We start from the raw sequence: 17,618 nt of genomic DNA, 5'->3' as shown, positions 1-17,618 counted from the left end.
CCTTATATAAATCGATGGTACGCCCTCATCTCGAATACGGCGTACAGATGTGGTCTCCTCATCTCAAAAAAGATATACTGGCACTAGAAAAGGTTCAGAAAAGGGCAACTAAAATGATTAAGGGTTTGGAATGGGTCCCATATGAGGAGAGATTAAAGAGGCTAGGACTCTTCAGCTTGGAAAAGAGGAGACTAAGGGGGGATATGATAGAGGTATATAAAAATCATGAGTGATGTGGAGAAAGTGGATAAGAAAAAGTTATTTACTTATTCCCATAATACAAGAACTAGGGGTCATCAAATGAAATTAATAGGCAGCAGGTTTAAAACAAATAAAAGGAAGTTCTTCTTCACGCAGCGCAGTCAACTTGTGGAACTCCTTACCTGAGAAGGGTGTGAAGGCTAGGACTATAACATAGTTTAAAAGAGAACTGGATAAATTCATGGTGGTTAAGTCCATTAATGGCTATTAGCCAGGACGGGTAAGGAATGGTGTCCCTAGCCTCCGTCTGACAGAGGATGGAGATGTATGGCAGGAGAGAGATCACTTGATCATTGCCTGTTAGGTTCACTCCCTCTGGGGCACCTGGCATTGGCCACAGTCGGTAGACATGATACTGGTCTAGATGGACCTTTGGTCTGACCCGGTACGGCCTTTCTTATGTTCTTATGTGTTTCATCTAATTAAAAATCAACTTCTTTATTAAAATGCATTGAAACAATATTTAAAATGTACTTTAAGACTATGCTATACTTTAAAAAGTTGACTGAATGACTGAAGTTTTATTTCTTACAAACTTTATTCAGTAACGCTTGTAGAGCATACATTCAACTCTCAGGCAATATTTTTCTGAGTTAAAAATCCCCTGATCAATCACATCACTTCTTCAGTCTTACCCCTTTTAATAAGCTACTTTATGCTAAAATTCAGTTTTCTGATATTTGTGGTACTTACGCTTGTCTCTCTGTAAAAATTATATCAATACTCTGAGCTTCCCGGTCATTTTGAGTTTTTAGCTGTTAAAAAAAGAAATCAATAATCAGTAACAGTTTTTTGCATGAAAAGATACTTGCCACTAATGAAAATATAAACACTATCCATTCATCCAAGGTTATACACACATTTGAATGAACGAGAGGAATGGAAGACCAGAATGGAGACGGGAAGGAATAGCAGTGGCTTCCTACCCAAAGACCTATCTGATGCTGCAGAGATGGATTCTGTAACTGTAATTCCCATTGGAAGCCTGCATTTGAATGGGAGCTGTAATCACAGAAACTGCCTATCAGTGTTTTTATTAATAATCAGGTTGGATCACTTGGGGTAAAAATAGCTTCACTGGCTTCTCAGGCTGCTGGAAGCCTCTTTTCAAAGAAAAGTTCCTTCTGACTATGAACACAGTGAGCACTGGTGCAGTCTTGGTGCCTAGAGGCACCCTCCAGCAAACTTATGAAATTAAGAAAGAACTTCAAGGGAAAACACAGCTGATATGTATTTGCTTTGAACACACCATAGGCCCATTAATGCACTATTGCTTTGGAGTCACTTGAAGGGCAGAGCGTGGAGGAGAGTGAAGAAAAACTCAAGAGCCTGGGGAATTTTACAAGGAAGACTGGTGAATGTGGTCAGCCTCTCAGCTGATTAGTTTTCTGCGCCTTCCACCCAAATAATGTGTGATATATATAAATATTGGTACATTGGGTTGGGAGACATACCACTCTTATCTTAAATAAAGAAATATCATGGGCTTTGAGGATGATTTTAAGAGTAACTGTGTCACTGACCAACACAGATACCCCAGCATTTGGGTCAAAATAGCTGGATGAAAAGGTTTAGTCAGTCTTTCAATAACTGTAGCTCTACAGATGTTGATTTAGGATGTCAACCATAGTATTTTAACACAATTAATCTGGGATGCCAGGATACTACATTTAACATCCCATGCAGTGTTTTCAGGGTATATTCAAGATCTAAATTTTAGACACGGACTTCCTTGGGAAGCAAGAAAAAGAACTGGATTCACTGAAAACATATAAGAAGTATCTCAATGAGTTTTTTATAACAGAAACTTTTCATCTATTTAATTTTTTTAAAACTATCAATCCTGTTTCTGGAAAACAATTATAAAGTGTTTGTTAAACTTTGAGACAAAAGAGAGTTTTGTGCTGTCACAATCCTATAACTAAGGCCTCAGTCCTCCAAACACGTACACGTGTGCTTAACACAACACACACAGGCAGCTCCACTGAAGTGATGTGGGTCTCAACCCTGCAAACTCTTACATATTTGCCTAGTATTACTCACCTGAATAATCCCATTACAGTCATTAGACTGTTTAGGGAAACAAAACCATGCATATGCATAAACATTTGAAGTACTGAAGTTGTAATGTATATATATATATTTATCGTAAATGCTATATTAACATGGCAAATCCTCAAACTCTTACCATATTATAATCGCTCATCACTTCTTCCATATCTGTATTGGTGTTAAGTTTATCCACTAACTGAAACAAGAAAGAAGCTCAAACAGTTAATGCTCTGTTCTTTTTAATCACATTTAAGAAACATACAAGAAGTTAGAAAACTCTTAAATCACTCTTTGAAAATGTTACAAAAGAGATGACTGATATGGTATTGCAAACAAAAATCTGAAATTAGAAATTTTAATATACTACATGTAAGCTTCATATTTCATAATTCTTACAAGTTCTGTATAACTGTACACAATAACATTAATATTACAGAAGCAGTATTGATTTCTCACATCCAAAGCAAAGTTGATAACTTATAATATCAGTACATTTTCTTTTTTTTTAAATACTCTCCTTGGTTTCCCTCTCCTTCTTACAAGCCTCAAAATATTTTTTCTCTCTACTGATTTTGTCCTTTCCTATGGACATAGAGAAAGAAAGGCTAATTTTCAACTCTACTTCAAATTTGAAACAAAATGTATCTGTCCAATTAGCTTAGATCTCTTAAAAACGTAACTATGGCTATGAACACACTTCAAAATAGTGCCTGTTAGTTAGACAACTACTACTGCACAACCAATAGAAAACACTGATTCTATGCAACCATAGGTTATTCTTTGGGATTTTTTAAAACAGTAAACTGGAGCCTTAAACAGTATAAAATTCCTCAAAACACATCCTCTTTGCCCACACAGATCAGCTTTAAAGGACTGCAGTCTTAGAACATAGAAGGCATTCTACATCACATTGGAATGATTTTAAAGTAACTAACATTTCAGGTCTAGGTAACTTGACAGAATCCTTTTAAAGTCACAATATTGTGATGTACATGTACAATAAAGTTGTAGACTATCGCTAAAAATGTCTAGATATATAAAGGTTTCAGAGTAGCAGCCGTGTTAGTCTATATCCGCAAAAAGAACAGGAGTACTTGAGGCACCTAAGAGACTAACAAATTTATTTGAGCATAAGATGCATCCAATGAAGTAGGCTGTAGCCAATGAACGCTTATGCTCAAATAAATTTGTTAGTACTCCTGTTTTTTTGTGTAGATATATAAAGATACTGAAAGAGATAACACTGTAACATTTAGTAGTGGAGGTATCAGTGTAGAGGTGATCAGATGTAAGGAACCAGACCGTTGACATGTAAAATTCGACAGGTTTAACATTTTGTTTTTAAATAACGGCTGGAGGAAAGCTGACAGATGCAGAGGAACATAGTTTGGGTAGAGACATCCCTTAGGGATGAATTTATTAAAGGGGGAACTCCCCATCCAAGTAAAGAGGATAGAAAAGAAGTTGGTAAAGTACAGGTAGAAGCTAGTCAGGAACAGTAAAGCATAAGAGACCCCATTTAAATATAACACATAAAAGCAAGCAACTGAATATTGACAAAAATGTACAAGTGCTTATATACAAATGTGAGAAGTCTAAATACTAAGATGGGTGAACTAGAGTGCCTGGCATTAAATGAGGCTATTAATATAATAGGCATCACAAGAACTTGGTGGAATGAAGAAAATCTATGGGACCCTAAAAATCAGGGTACAAAATGTATAGGAATGACAAAACAGGTAGTGGGGGAACTAGCCCATATTCACTGGGTACATGTCCTCTCAGGAAGGGATGCAGAGAGAAAATTTCTAGACACCATAAATTACTGCTTCTTGGAGCAACTTGTCCTGGATCCCACAAGGGGAGAGGCAATTCGTGATTTAGTCTTAAGCAGTGTACAGGATCTGGTGCAACAGGGGAATATAGCTGAACTGCTTGGTAATATGACCATAATGTAATGAAATTTAACATCCTTGTTGGGCAAAAAAGACAAAGAAACGCACTACAGTAGCATGTAACTTAATAAAAGGGAACTAAACAAAAATGAGGGAAATTAAAAGGAACAGTCACAAGAGTGAAATGCCTGCAAACTGCAGAGACTATTTAAAAACACCATAATAAAGGCTTGAACTAAATATATACTCCAAATAAAAAAAACTGTCAGAGGACCAAAAAAATGCCACCATGGTTAAACAGCAGAATAAAAGGGGAATTTAGAGGCAAAAAGGCATCATTTAAAAATTGGAAGTCGAATCCTAGTGAGGAAAATAGAAAGGAGCATAAATTCTGGCAAGTCAAGTGTAAAAGTATAAGCCAGGCCAAGAAAGAATTTGAAGAGACACTAGCTAAAGACAAAAAAACCCCAGCAATTAAAAAAACAAAACAAAACATCAGAAGCAGGAAGCTTCAATCAACCAGTGGGGCCACTGGACAACTGAAGTGCTGAAGGAGCTCTCAAGGAAAACACAGCCATTGACGAGACGGTAAATGAATTCTTTGCATCAGTCTTCACTGCAGAGGATGTGAGGGAGAGTCCCACAACTGAGCTATTCCTTTCAAGTGACAAATATGAGGAACTGTCCCAGACTGAGGTGTCAACAGAGAAAGTGTTGGAACAAACTGATAAATTAAACAGTAATAAGTCACCAGACTCAGATGGAATTCATCCAAGAATTCCTAAGGAACTCAAATATATAACTGTAGAACTACTAACTGTGGTATGTAACCTATCACTTAAATCAGTCTCTGAATCAGATGACTGGAGAATAGCTAACGTAATGCCAATTTTTTAAAAAGGCTCCAGAGGTGATCCTGACAATTACAGGCCAGTAAACCTAACTGCAGCACCAGGCAAATTGGTTGAAACTACATGAAAGTTCAGAATTCTCAGACGAAAAAGAAGCATGATATGTTGGGGAAGAACCAACATGGCTTTTGGAAAGGGAAATCATGTCTCACAAATCTAATAGAACTCTTAAGGGTGTCAACAAGAATGTGGACAAGGGTGTAATAGGACTTTCCGAAAGTCTTTAACGAGGTTCCTCACCAAAGGCTCTTAAGCAAAATAAGCAAGCATAGGATAAGAAAGGTCTACTTGTGGATCAGTAACTAATTAAAAGTCAGGAAACAACGGGTCAAATAAATGGTTAGTTATCACAATGGAAAGAGGTAAACAGCGGGGTCCCCTAATGATCTGTATCAGGACCAGTGCTGTTCAACATATTCATAAATAATCTGGAGAAGGGGGTGAACAATGAGATGGCATAATATACAGACGATACAAAATTACTCAAGATAGTAAAATCCAAATCAGACTGTGAAGATTTACAAAGGGATCTTACAAAACTGAATGACTGGGCAACAAAATGGCAGATCAAATTCAATGTTGATAAATGCAAAGTAATGGACATTGGAAAACATAATCCCAACTATACATACAAAATTAGGGGATCTAAAGTAGCTGTTACCGCTCAGGAAAGAGATCTTGGGTCATCATGAACAGTTCTCTGAAAAAATGTGCTTAATGTGAAGCAGCAGTCAAAAAAAGCTAACAGAATGTTAGGAACCATTAGGAAAGGGATAGATAATAAAACAGAAAATATCATAATGACATTATATAAATCCATGGTACTCCTGCACATTAAATATTGTGTGTAGTTCTGGTCACTCCATCTCATAAAAAAAGATATTAAAATTTGAAAAGGACACAGAAGTTCAACAAAAATGATGAGAGGTATAGAACAGCTTCCATATGAGGAGAAATTAAAAAGACTGGGACTATTAAACTTAGAAAAGAGATGACTAAGGGGGAGATATGAGAGAGATCTATAAAATCATGAATAGTGTGGAGAAAGTGAATAGGGAAGTGTTATTTACCCCTTCACATTACACAAGAACTAGGGGTCACCCGATACAATTAATAGGCAGCAGGTTTAAAACCAACAAAAGGAAGTATTTCTTCAAACAACACAGTCGACCTGTGAAACTTGTTGCCAGGAGATATTGTGAAGACTTCTGGGTTCAAAAAGAATAGATAATGGAGGATAGGTCCATCAATGGCTATTAGCCAAGATAGTGATGGAAAGAACCCCATGTTCCAGGTGTCCATAAATCTCCAAATGCCAGAAGCTGGGACTAGATGACAGGGAACGGATCACTCAAAATTGCCCTGTTCTGCTAATTCCTTCTGAAGCATCTGGCACTGGCCACTGTCTGAAGACAGGATACTGGGCTAGATGGATAATTGGTCTGATTCAGTATGGCTGTACTTATGATGATATATTAACAACTCCCAAATTATCATTGAGGTCATTGATCAAGTAATCAGAAACTTCCTTGAAAAGAGAAGGGAAATGATTTTTTCCAATGACATACTGTAATAACCATCAAATCCTGATATTATAAGAGGAAGTTGCGTCTAACCATAAAAACACTAAAATGTAGGTGTGGGCGTAAATATCCTTATGAGAAACTAGGCAAGCATTTGTTTCCTTTTTAATAAGTGAATTAAAGCAGTAAATCTTTCTAATGGAGAAATGTCATACAAAAAAAAATACTGAAGGTTAAAACCAGTATGTTCACCATGCAAAAGCAATGGGGGGGGGGAAATCCAGTGTGAAACAGCATACCATATTGTAGTCCGCTAGTTGACCTTGAAATTCTTTGATTTCACCAGCTAAAGTCTCTGCCCTAGATAAAGAACAAAAATTCAAGTTTATGAGATTAAGTGTTTTATACAACAAAACCAAATCAGAACAAGTATCCATTTTTATAGTTCTGTAGGTTGCACAGTATAGATATTCAAGTCTGATATAACAAAAGACAAGGTCCTGACAAGGCATTTGGCTATGCTAATGTTGCATTAACTGCAAAATGACTCACCTCTTTTCATATGACAGATAGACAGAATTCTCCTGGTTATACATTTCTATTTCTTTCTGAAGCTTATTTATTTCTGTTGTGAGTTCACTTATTTTGCTTCTATAGAAAAGAAATACAAAAAGTTACTTGTATGTTTAAAATGTACAACTAAAATACTGTAGGATAAAACTAATACTATACTAGGATCAGCTAAAGAAATAAAAAAGGGGGTTCTATCTTCGATAAACTCTTAAACCGTTATAAAGCACAAGGATAGCATAAAAAGTTCATTTTATTTAAATTAAGAGTATTTTCTCCCCTTTGGTGTAACTGTAAAATAGAATTGTTCAGTTGTTCCAGTAGAACAATCCCACATAGGGTGACCAGACAGCAAATGTGAAAAATTGGGACGGGGGTAGGGGGTAATAAGAGCCTATATAAGAAAAATACCCAAAAATTGGGACTGTCCCTATAAAATTGGGACATCTGGTCACCCTATCCCACAACAGTTTCACAACATGGGTACTCTCTCTATGTAAGAGGATATGATTTAGGAGTGCCCATCCAACACAGAAATTTGACTGAACATGACAAAGTGTTTTATAAGATACTTAGGGCAATAATGAAAAATTATGTTAATTTAACAAATTTATTCTTGGAATTAAGGGTGAAAAGTACCCCAATATAGAGGATCTACAAAGGCCCTCCTCATCCCGGAAAGCCTTATAACGGGGAGAATTTCATCATAAGTGAACAGCCAGCCTAATCCATTTATGCTGCTGTATTTTATTCCTTGATATGGGTAGAGGGAGGGAGAAGACATCAACTATGCTACAGCTTGAAAGTGTTGTCACTAACATACCTAAGCAGTCCAAGATAATAGGATTTATCCATAATCTGTCTCTGCGGACCTAACAAAGGAGAACAAGAAACATTTTATTAGAAAAGAATGAGTTTTAATGAGACACAAATTAAGTTCACAAAGGACGAATTGAAGTTATACTCCAAACAGAGAACCAGCCCCTTCAGAATGTCCTCATACAGCCTTTATTCAATCAATACTAGATGAAATCAGAGATGCATGTTAGGCTTTGGTGAGGATTTAGATTACTTAAGCAACTGAAAATTTCTGAGATGAACCTTGCATGAGGATGACTTCATCCTAAAAAAATATGGAGGATTTAAGGAAAACTTGCTATAACTTGCCCTAATATGTGTGTTCTCTACAAAAAAACAAGCACATATTAAAAATAAAGACATACAAGTTAAAAAGCATCATAGGAACACTTAATTCAGGGATAGAGTTTCAACCCCACTTTGATTTCTTACACTCTCCACCTCAGCTAAGCTTAGAATTTCACATTCAGCTCCAATGCTGTTCTGGTCTCCTCTATCCTTTAGATTTGGTTCCTCTATGCTGCTCCGGCCTCCCAAGCTCTGACTGACTTTTCTTGTAGTTTGTACCGGCCCAGCCATGCCATCAGGCTGAATGAGTCCTTTAAAAACACAGGTTCTCCCTGCCCTGAGCTGTATCTCTTTTCACTCTTTGTATAAAGCTGAAATCACCTTGAGGTGCATCACATGCTCTCTCCCAGTTCTACAGGCTAAACATCACAGCACATAAAGAAACAGATTCTCCGCACAGCATAAAGAGGTGACATATGAATCAGCGGGCTCTCTCTGGGTAATCGTTTACTGTAAGTCTAGCTGCTATTTACCTGCCCTTTCTTTTTCACCTGCTCAGTGGTGATTCTAGGATAGATTCTCTTCTACAATATGGCCCCTTGTGCCATTCCAACAGCAAATGGACTGTAAAGACAGCTGATCCAGCCAATGGGGCTTTCACCAACTCTAAGCCACCTACAACATAGGGGATATTTTGGTAACATAGTCAGAGCACTGCTGTGCCCCAGAAATCTGTGACGTTGTGCAGTTTATATGGTTTTATAAAAACTTGATAATTCAATATAATGTAACTGAGATAGTTTTAGAGAAAATACGGTAATAAGTGAATGTAACGTAACTGGGATATGCTTCATGCAAAAGGTCTCTTGTAAGGTATCATTACAAAGCTTATAATCTACTGAGTATGATCGTCTGATTTGTATAAATGTACCACTCTTGTATCTAAAACTAGAAATATAAAATGTAACTCTGAGGGCCTATTGTAATTGTGTAAAGTGTGGACCATTAATGATGGTTTGGAATCTTGATGACTCCCATTGTCTGCAGATGGCTGTATTTACCTGTGAGTCTTCCTGTATATGTGTGTGCTGGCAAGTGAGTAATGAAGTCTTGCGGTGACATGTGATCATGTCACCTGAACTGGAATCCATCTTTAACCTAGTGCTTTTCCAGTGAGGGGGGGTGGAAACCCAGAGGGACAAAGGGTTCCCGCCTTATGCAAAAGATATATAAAGGGGTGGAAGAGAACAAAGGGGAGAGAGGAGCCATCATGAAGAATCCCCTAGCTACCACCTGAGCTGCAACAAGAGCTGTACCAGGGGAAAGAATTGTGCCCAGGCCTGGAAGGTGTCCAGTCTGAGAAAAACTTACTGAAGCATCTCTGAGGGTGAGATTATCTGTATTCAGTTTGATTAGGCATAGATTTGCGCATTTTATTTTATTTTGCTTGGTGACTTACTTTGTTCTGTCTGTTACTACTTTGAACCACTTAAATCCTACTGTCTGTATTTAATAAAATCACTTTTTATTTAGTAATTTACTCAGAGTATGTATTAATACCTGGGGGAGCAAACAACTGTGCATATCTCTCTATCAGTGTTATAGAGGGCGAACAATTTATGAGTTTGCCCTGCATAAGCTTTATGCAGGGTAAAACGGATTTATCTGGGTTTAGACCCCATTGGGAGTTGGGCATCTGAGTGCTAAAGACAAGCACACTACTGTGAGCTGTTTTCAGGTAAACTTGCAGCTTTGGGACAAGTGATTCAGACCCCGGGTCTGTGTTGGAGCCAGACGGGAGTATCTGGCTCAGCAAGACAGGGTGCTGGAGTCCTGAGCTGGCAGGGAAAACAGAAGCAGGGGTAGTCTTTGCACATCTGGTGGCAGCTCCCAAGGGGGTTTCTGTGATCTAACCCGTCACAAAATCATTGGTTGATGTGCCAACCTCCTTGAAGCAATAGCCACACAACATAGTATAAAGGACCTCTAAACAATGCTGGGGTCTGGGCTGGTATAGAACCAGCCTTAGGTATGATGAGTTGCAAATAGTTCCTATTCATCCCCATCTTGTCCCTCAACTGGTCCCAATGCTTAGTGGGCATAGCTAAATCGGAGTCTGTGAGAGGACAGTCGTGATAGGAATTTTGGGACCTAAACTGAACACTCTGGAATTAAAAGCAACAGTTCTAGTTGTAACCCACTACCTCGAAGGAGGACATCTAAAATCCCCTCACCCTGGAGCTGTATTTCTTATATCAAACCATAGTCCAATTGTGGGTGAGATCAATGTGATTACAACTGTATACACATTTGTTGTAAGTAAAGTATTTAAATATTGTTCTGCAGTTCTGGAAGGAGACTCAATCTATGCCTTCTTCTTTAATATTAATTTTTTCAAATGTTGCCCTAGAGATGTGAATACTGTAAGCAGTGTTCAGGCATAGAGAAGTCTGCTATCTCTGAGATTTCTAAAAGCAAAGCAAAGCAAAGTAGAAGGATGGACTCATTAATCTGCTTCTTCCCTCCCTAATCCCTATTAGCTGTAAGTCCTTACATCACAATTTGTTCAGCGGAGATGAAAAAAATCTCCCTATTACTCTTCCTTGAAAAAGATTTCAGATACCTCACTAACTTCCACACTTTCTGTGATCCATGTCCTCGAGTCAAAATGTGACTTATTTGAGGCTAGTGGTGATTTAGTGCATTCTAAAATCAGAAAAGAGGGTAAATAATGTAGAACAGTCTACAAAATAACTGGAGAATAAAATTAACATTAAGATCAGGGTGAAAGTATAAAGTCTCTTACTGGAGTTCTTTTTTATACATAACAATCTGGAAACTATAGAGAATAATATGAAATCCTGAAATTTTAGAATGTTAAAACTAACAGAAAACATTGAAGATGCCAAATCATTTAATGAATTTGCGTTAGTCTTACACAAATATTGACTCACTTCTGTATGTTTTGAAATGCTTTAGAATTCCCATTTAAATTGTTACCCTGTGTCCCTTATTATGACGCTTCACAAATTTGGGGAACTCTTATTGTTATGATTCATAAAGAGTCATAAGAATAACCTGAAGGTATAAAAGAGATCTTAAAGATTGTTTTAAAGATACGTATTTTCTCTGACCTTGTAAAATCTACTTATACACAGATAAGAAACTTTTGACTTTGCAATCAGAATTTTTTCTTTGGAGTTAAAGGTGTTAGGATCTTTATCAACTAAATCTTTCTCCGGTTGTAAATAAGGAAATATAATCAAACTCAAGATACAATATATTTTCTAAGTCCTCAGTCCAGGGCCATAATTACTATATGCCATTTATCCTGTACCCTGAGGGCCAAAATTTGTTCTCAATTACAGCAATGTAAATTTAGAGTATGACCACTTAATGAATCACTCTGAATTTTCACTGTGGTAACTGAAAAAAGAATTTCTCCTAAAAAGAGAGATGGAATCACATGATGACCCATTCATTCACTATGTAACCCTGCCTCATTCAATACACAAAATACACGTTTGCATAATTAAAGCATATCATAAAGCACTAGCACAAGAAGCAGACTTTTGAGTACTTCACTTTGCAACCTTAATTTTCTTTCTAAAAACTTACAGATATTCCACATGGAAACTATGCTAAGAGAAAAACTGATAAAACATAGACATTCAATAACATGGAACTATTTTCTAGACATTTGTAAGACCCTCTGTCTTGCACAAGAGGTGTACGCAGGAGGCTGGTTCATTTGCCCCCTTGCCTCATTCAATACGCACATTAGTACATCACATAGATAAGGCAAAGCTCCAAATTCCACATGAACATCAAACTTTCTATGGAAGGAGACAAGGCTAAGATTCCATACACACCCACCCTGACAGAAAATTATATTCAACTAATTCACTTATGTTTGAATGATATGAACAGAATATAGTAAAGCCGTTATTCTAATATGTGCAAGCCATATTTTTAAATCCCTATACATTCTGCCAAATCTGCCCAAGGACCTCTAAAAGGCACATGTCTGACCTAGTGACTATCTCAGTGCCAAATGTCAAGTTTCTGTCCCAAACTAGAGGCACTAGAGCCATAAAAGATCCTCTGCCGTCCAGTTTCCCCTAATTGTATTGATTCATTAATAGTGTTAAAAACACTTTCCTGTATTAAGATGAGAATTCTTCATATATTAAAATACCTTTCACTCCAGTTTTCATTCCACTTAACCCTTGTTGTGTCACTGGACGGTCTGCGACTTTAATTTGAGATGACAACACCCCTCCAGTACCTAGGAGACCACCACGAGTACCAGGCCTTGATGTACCAGGGGGCATCTAGACAAAGGCAACAGAATAATAAACCAGTTGTTATATTTATGTAGTTGTTAAGAGGAATATTTAAAAGCTTGTCTGGATTGTTCTAAAAATTAGAAACTAACATATGTATTTTACTTAGTACATTAGATCTTTAGCAGTATTTTTCTTGCAGATGATAATTTATACCAAACATTTTAGAAGTAAATCTAAATACTATACTATCAAATCAAAACCTCTAGTACAGACATCTCTTTATATTTGTTTTTGAGACTCAAGGCTATTTTATTTGCATGCTTGATGTTCTTTTTCTCCCTCAGGTTTGACCTCTGCCCAAATGGTAGTGTAAACTGAATTCCCACTGTTCTGTTAATCATGTTGTGTGGTTATCTTTTAGCAGTTAGTTCCAATAACACCTCTCCCTGCTCTCCTTCGTCCTCCCACCCCTGTATTAGATTTTAAAAATCCATTCAGTGAAACTATTATTTTAATTGTCAGGTAAAGTAACTCCTCACTTAACATTGTAGTTATGTTCCTGAAAAATGTGACTTTAAGCGAAATGATGTTAAGCTAATTCAATTTCCCCATAAGAATTAATGTAAATGAGGGGGTTAGGTTCCAGGGAAATTTTTTTCACCAGACAAAAGACTATACACACACACACACAGTATAAGTTTTAAACAAACAATTTAATACTGGTACACAGTGATGATGATTGTGAAGCTTGATTGAGGTGGAGGAGTCAGAGGGTGGGATATTTCCCTTACTGCTAAATGATGAACTAGCAATTGGCTGAGCCCTCAAGGGTTAACCCTCTCACTCTGCAAGGCAGCAGGAATGGAGGGAGAGATGCACATTTCCCTTAAGTACACTGCCTTGTTAATCAGATCAGCTTGCTGAGACTGCAGCCCTGGCGTGTCCCCCCTGTTCTATGGAAGATGGGGTAAGCGGGGTGCAGAAGCAGAGGGGAGGGGGACACCCTGACATTATCCCCCTCTTCCTTCCCTCCCCCCCGACACAGCAAGCAGGAGTCTCGGGGAGCAGCTCCAAGGCAGAGGGCAGGAGCAGCACATGGGAGTGGGGGGAGGGACACAGTTGAACTGCAGGCAGCTGCTGCACAGGGAACTAAGGGGAGCGGGGAGCTGATAGGGGGCTGCCGGTCCATCCTGGTTCCAAGCCCCCACCAGCTACCTGCAAGGGGCAAGCAGTAGACAAAGCAGGCAGCTGTCAAACGATATTAGACAGGAGCATTACACAACTTTAAACGAGCATGTTCCCTAATTGATCAGCAACGTAACAATGAAACAATATTAACTGGGATGACTTTAAGTGAGGAGTTACTGTATAGCAAGATTGATTTTCCTGTCCAAAATCTCCATAAAGCTCAGGTTTCTACTTATGTGTGGAGAAAAACATACAAGTCTCATGCTCAGGCCTCACATATAATGCTTCTCTTTACTGAAATTGCCTACTCTTTATTAAAATCTCCTACTTCAACAGAGGTGTAGGCTAAAACTAGCCTGCTGGCTACCGAAAAGTGCATAAATTAAGGAAGAACAATTTGTTGCTCTTCCAAACAAATGTCTCTAGTTTGGTTGGAGAGGACAAACTGTTAGGGAAGAGCCAAGTCTTTCTAACCTTGGATTGTACTGTGAAAGCGAAAGTCCAACCCTGTTTATTCTAGTCCCAAAGTGCAGCAGCAGATGCCTTAGGACTTCTGCAAAATGCATTTTGCTCCTTTGAGGATACCAGGTGTGGGATGCACTAAGCTTGTAGACCCAGTAATCTTTTAAGTACTGTGGATTTGACCTTTACTTGGCCTTTGCATGCCATACCAGAATAAAAGGACCAGAGGCAATCTGAAGACCCAGTGTAAATTACTTCCATGACATGAACAAAATCATAGGGGAAGGCAACTGAGAAAGGGTGACTTGACACCTCTCTAACAAACCAGATCTTTTTGCTTTTTCTACTTGTGACTCTAAAAGATATATTTCATCCAATATATGGCAATAACAGTTTCCAACCCACCTCCTTTTAACATAAAATAGACAAATCTTCTAGGAATAAAGAAAGAAATATGAAATACCAAAAAAAAAATACAAACTGCTATTTTCAATTACAATTACTGCTGGCACCCAATTCTTCAGGAGAGAAAAATCAAGATAAAATCTAAACATTCAAAACAAACATATTAAATCACTTTAACACACCCCTGTTCCCATTCTGGCTGCTGATGGAGTCCGTAACAAGGATGAAGAAGGCCTGGCTGTGAGCCCAACTCCTCCTCTTGAAGCAGGACGAGCTGTAGGTGGCTTGTGATTGCTTGCCATTTTCTATTTATTTTAAACTTCTCTCTGGAAAGAAACATATGATGCTCATGTCCTTTAATTAGAACTGATCCTTTATTAGTACTGATCCTTTACATTACTAAGGGAGCCTGTTGTGTGTTGGACAGTTGAGGGGTGTGAGGAACGTGTAAGGTGGTACTAGAGTATATAGGGAGTATAAATAATGGGTGATGCTGGGGGGAGTACTGGGTATATAGGGAGTACTGTGGGAATACTAGAATTACTTGAGTGGATGGGGAGTATAAGGTGCAGTACAGGGAATGTGGGGGGAATACAGGGAGCAGAAGGAAGTATAAGCGGTGGCACTAGGTTGTGCGGCTATTAGGAGGATGGATAGGTAGCCTGGGTAGCACAGGGAGGATGGGGATATTGGGTGCTAGTGTTGTGGGGGGATTTACAGGTGGCACTGCGGTATGTGGGGGAATACAGGGTAGCACTGGGGGCTGTGGGGCTATGGGATGGGCTATAGCAGGGATTAGCAACCTTTGGCATGGGGCCTGCCAGGGTTTCTTTACCTGCCGTGTCTGCAAGTTCGGCCGATTGCAGCTCCCACTTGCCACAGTTCGCAGACGCAGGCCATTGGGGGCTGCAGGAAGCAGCACGGGCCGAGGGATGTGCAGGCCACCGCCTCCTGCCACCTACGTTGGCCTGAAGTGGCGAACTGCGGCGTGATCATCCAAACCTGCGGATGCAGCAGGTAAACAAACCAGCCCAGCCCGCCAGGGTGCTCCCCCTGGTGGGCTGCGTGCCAAAGGTTGCCGATCCCTGGGTTATGGGAACAGACCCGCACTGGGGGCGTCGCACTGGGCACTAGAGGCTGCGCAGGTGGGGGATGCGGGCACTAGGGGGCGGCGCAGGGGGGGGGGCGGGCACTAGGGGGCGGCGCAGGGGGGGGTGGGGGCACGGGGGGGGGGGGGGGGGGGGGGGTGGCTCCCTCCCGGGAGGGTCAGAGGAAGAGTCGGATCCGGCCCCCGCTTCTCCCCAGAGCGGTTGAGCGCCAGGCAGGAGCGCGGGGTCTCGCCCTACCGAGAGGCGGGCCCCCAACGCGGGCAGCGGTTGGAATCCCGGCCCCGCGGTCTCACCCGAGCCGGCCGCTCTCCGGGGCCAGTTGGAGACGATTTACTTCCTAGCCGACCCGTCCCCACGCGACGCCAGTATCACAGCAACCGACCAACCCCGCCCCACCGGCCCCAGCAGCCAATCATCGACCGCGCTCCTTCCGCTCTCGCGAGATTCTGAACTCCCGCCCCCTGCAACAGCCAGGAGGGAGAACGAGTGCCCCGCCCGCTGAGAACGCACAGTTTACCCCACTAAAGGGAGAGGGGGAAAGGCCCACAGGAACCTCAGCACGGATAGGTGCTGGGAAAGGACATTGCAATTTGCAAGTCCCAACCTGGGAAGCTTTCCGCGCTGGCTGTATAAGGGCCTACCAATCCCAGCATGCTATGCGCCAGCTCTAACTTCCGTGGTGTACTGAGACTACAGCTCCCAGCACACATCGCGCCATCTCCGACCTGGTCTTTCCTCTCTATCTGGCGCTCCGCATGCTGGGATATGCAGTCTCCACTCCTTCACTGTTCCCCATGGCTCTGGGGGCGGAGGCCCGGCACTTGTTGATGACGGTTTCCGGCGGAGGGGAGGGCTGTTGTTGCTGTGTCAGGGTCTCTCTTTACGGTACCTCCGCTGCCCGCCGGCGTTCCCGGGCTGAGGCGAGGTTTCCAGCTGCAGGGAGGGCCGCGGCCATGGCGAGCGCGGGCGGCACTTACCGGCTCCGCTGCTCCGTGGTGGGGCACGAGCTGGACGTGCGGGGCTTGAGTCAGGGCCTGTTCCCGCCGGGAGGCTTCGTGTCTGTGTCCCGCGACCGAACCGCCCGGCTGTGGGCCTCCGACGGGTGAGTGCTGGGGGGGGACCGGGCTCTTCGGGGGCATGTGGGGTGACCGGGCCCCACACTGTTATGCTCCGCGCTCCGCTTTCCCCTAGAAGCAGAAGCAGCAGCCGCTTGGGCTCCCTGTGGCCTGCGCCCCCAGTCCTGTGCTGCGCCCACAGCAGGCCTGCGGGACCCAGCCTCCCCCTGTAATAGGGGCACTTGTGCCTCCGCCAGCCCCGGGACTTGCTCTGATATTTCCTCCTCGGCTCTAAGAGCCACGCTCTTCCCTGGCGCCTCGCTTCGGGAGTTGGGGGGACGTGTCTCGCACCTGAATTTGGCCATAAGCGTTCAGACTCTGAGTGCAAAGGAGCAGAATCTCTCTGTTCTGACTGTGGCTCTGCTACTTCTATGTCTGTGTCTGTTTAAAAGTAGATTGCAGCCTTAATGGCTTGCACTGTGCTTTTTCTAACCACCTTGTGACTCTCTCAATTGAATAACGACACTGTGGCGTGAGAAGACTTGGGGTTGCTCTTTATCAGGGCTTTTTGTGCGGGTCTGTTCCAGTTGGAGAGCGGGCTGCTCTGTGAGTGATCATAAAGTGTAGTCCTTGTGCCTACTTTCTGGGGAATTCAGGGAATGATGCTCTTATAGGTCATTTTATCTCAATAGCTCAGAGTGCTTTACAGATGCTACATTTTTCCATCGCTCCCATAAATGTGTGAATCCTGT

At 41.2% G+C, this 17,618-nt stretch overlaps 2 protein-coding genes across 5 annotated transcripts in view; one reads left to right on the top strand and one right to left on the bottom strand.

Annotated features, from left to right (window-relative positions):
• Positions 1–16,189, bottom strand: part of IFT74 (intraflagellar transport 74) — a 61,824-nt gene extending 45,635 nt beyond the window's left edge. For 2 of the 4 annotated variants that reach the window (XM_034774019.1, XM_034774022.1), the window contains exons 1-8: positions 16,105–16,189; positions 14,885–15,028; positions 12,557–12,692; positions 8,036–8,084; positions 7,195–7,293; positions 6,942–7,002; positions 2,450–2,509; positions 955–1,016 (exon numbers count right to left, since the gene is read on the bottom strand). In XM_034774019.1, the coding sequence (XP_034629910.1) occupies positions 955–1,016; positions 2,450–2,509; positions 6,942–7,002; positions 7,195–7,293; positions 8,036–8,084; positions 12,557–12,692; positions 14,885–15,004 (587 nt within the window). In that variant the 5' untranslated portion in view covers positions 15,005–15,028; positions 16,105–16,189. Of the gene's footprint in view, positions 1–954; positions 1,017–2,449; positions 2,510–6,941; positions 7,003–7,194; positions 7,294–8,035; positions 8,085–12,556; positions 12,693–14,884; positions 15,029–15,537; positions 15,559–16,048 lie in introns of those variants that run through there. The other 2 variants (XM_034774020.1, XM_034774021.1) reach the window with 2 other exon arrangements.
• A 377-nt stretch (positions 16,190–16,566) lies between these two features.
• Positions 16,567–17,618, top strand: part of PLAA (phospholipase A2 activating protein) — a 32,412-nt gene continuing 31,360 nt past the window's right edge. Inside the window, exon 1 of the mRNA XM_034774246.1 lies at positions 16,567–16,913. Coding sequence (XP_034630137.1) covers positions 16,567–16,913 — 347 coding nt within the window. The remainder of the gene's footprint in view (positions 16,914–17,618) is intronic.

Source organism: Trachemys scripta, chromosome 6, assembly GCF_013100865.1.
Source record: "Trachemys scripta elegans isolate TJP31775 chromosome 6, CAS_Tse_1.0, whole genome shotgun sequence".
Taxonomy (NCBI): Eukaryota; Metazoa; Chordata; order Testudines; family Emydidae; genus Trachemys; species Trachemys scripta.
Note: the sequence above shows the minus strand (reverse complement) of the source record. Positions and strands in the feature narration are given on the sequence as shown.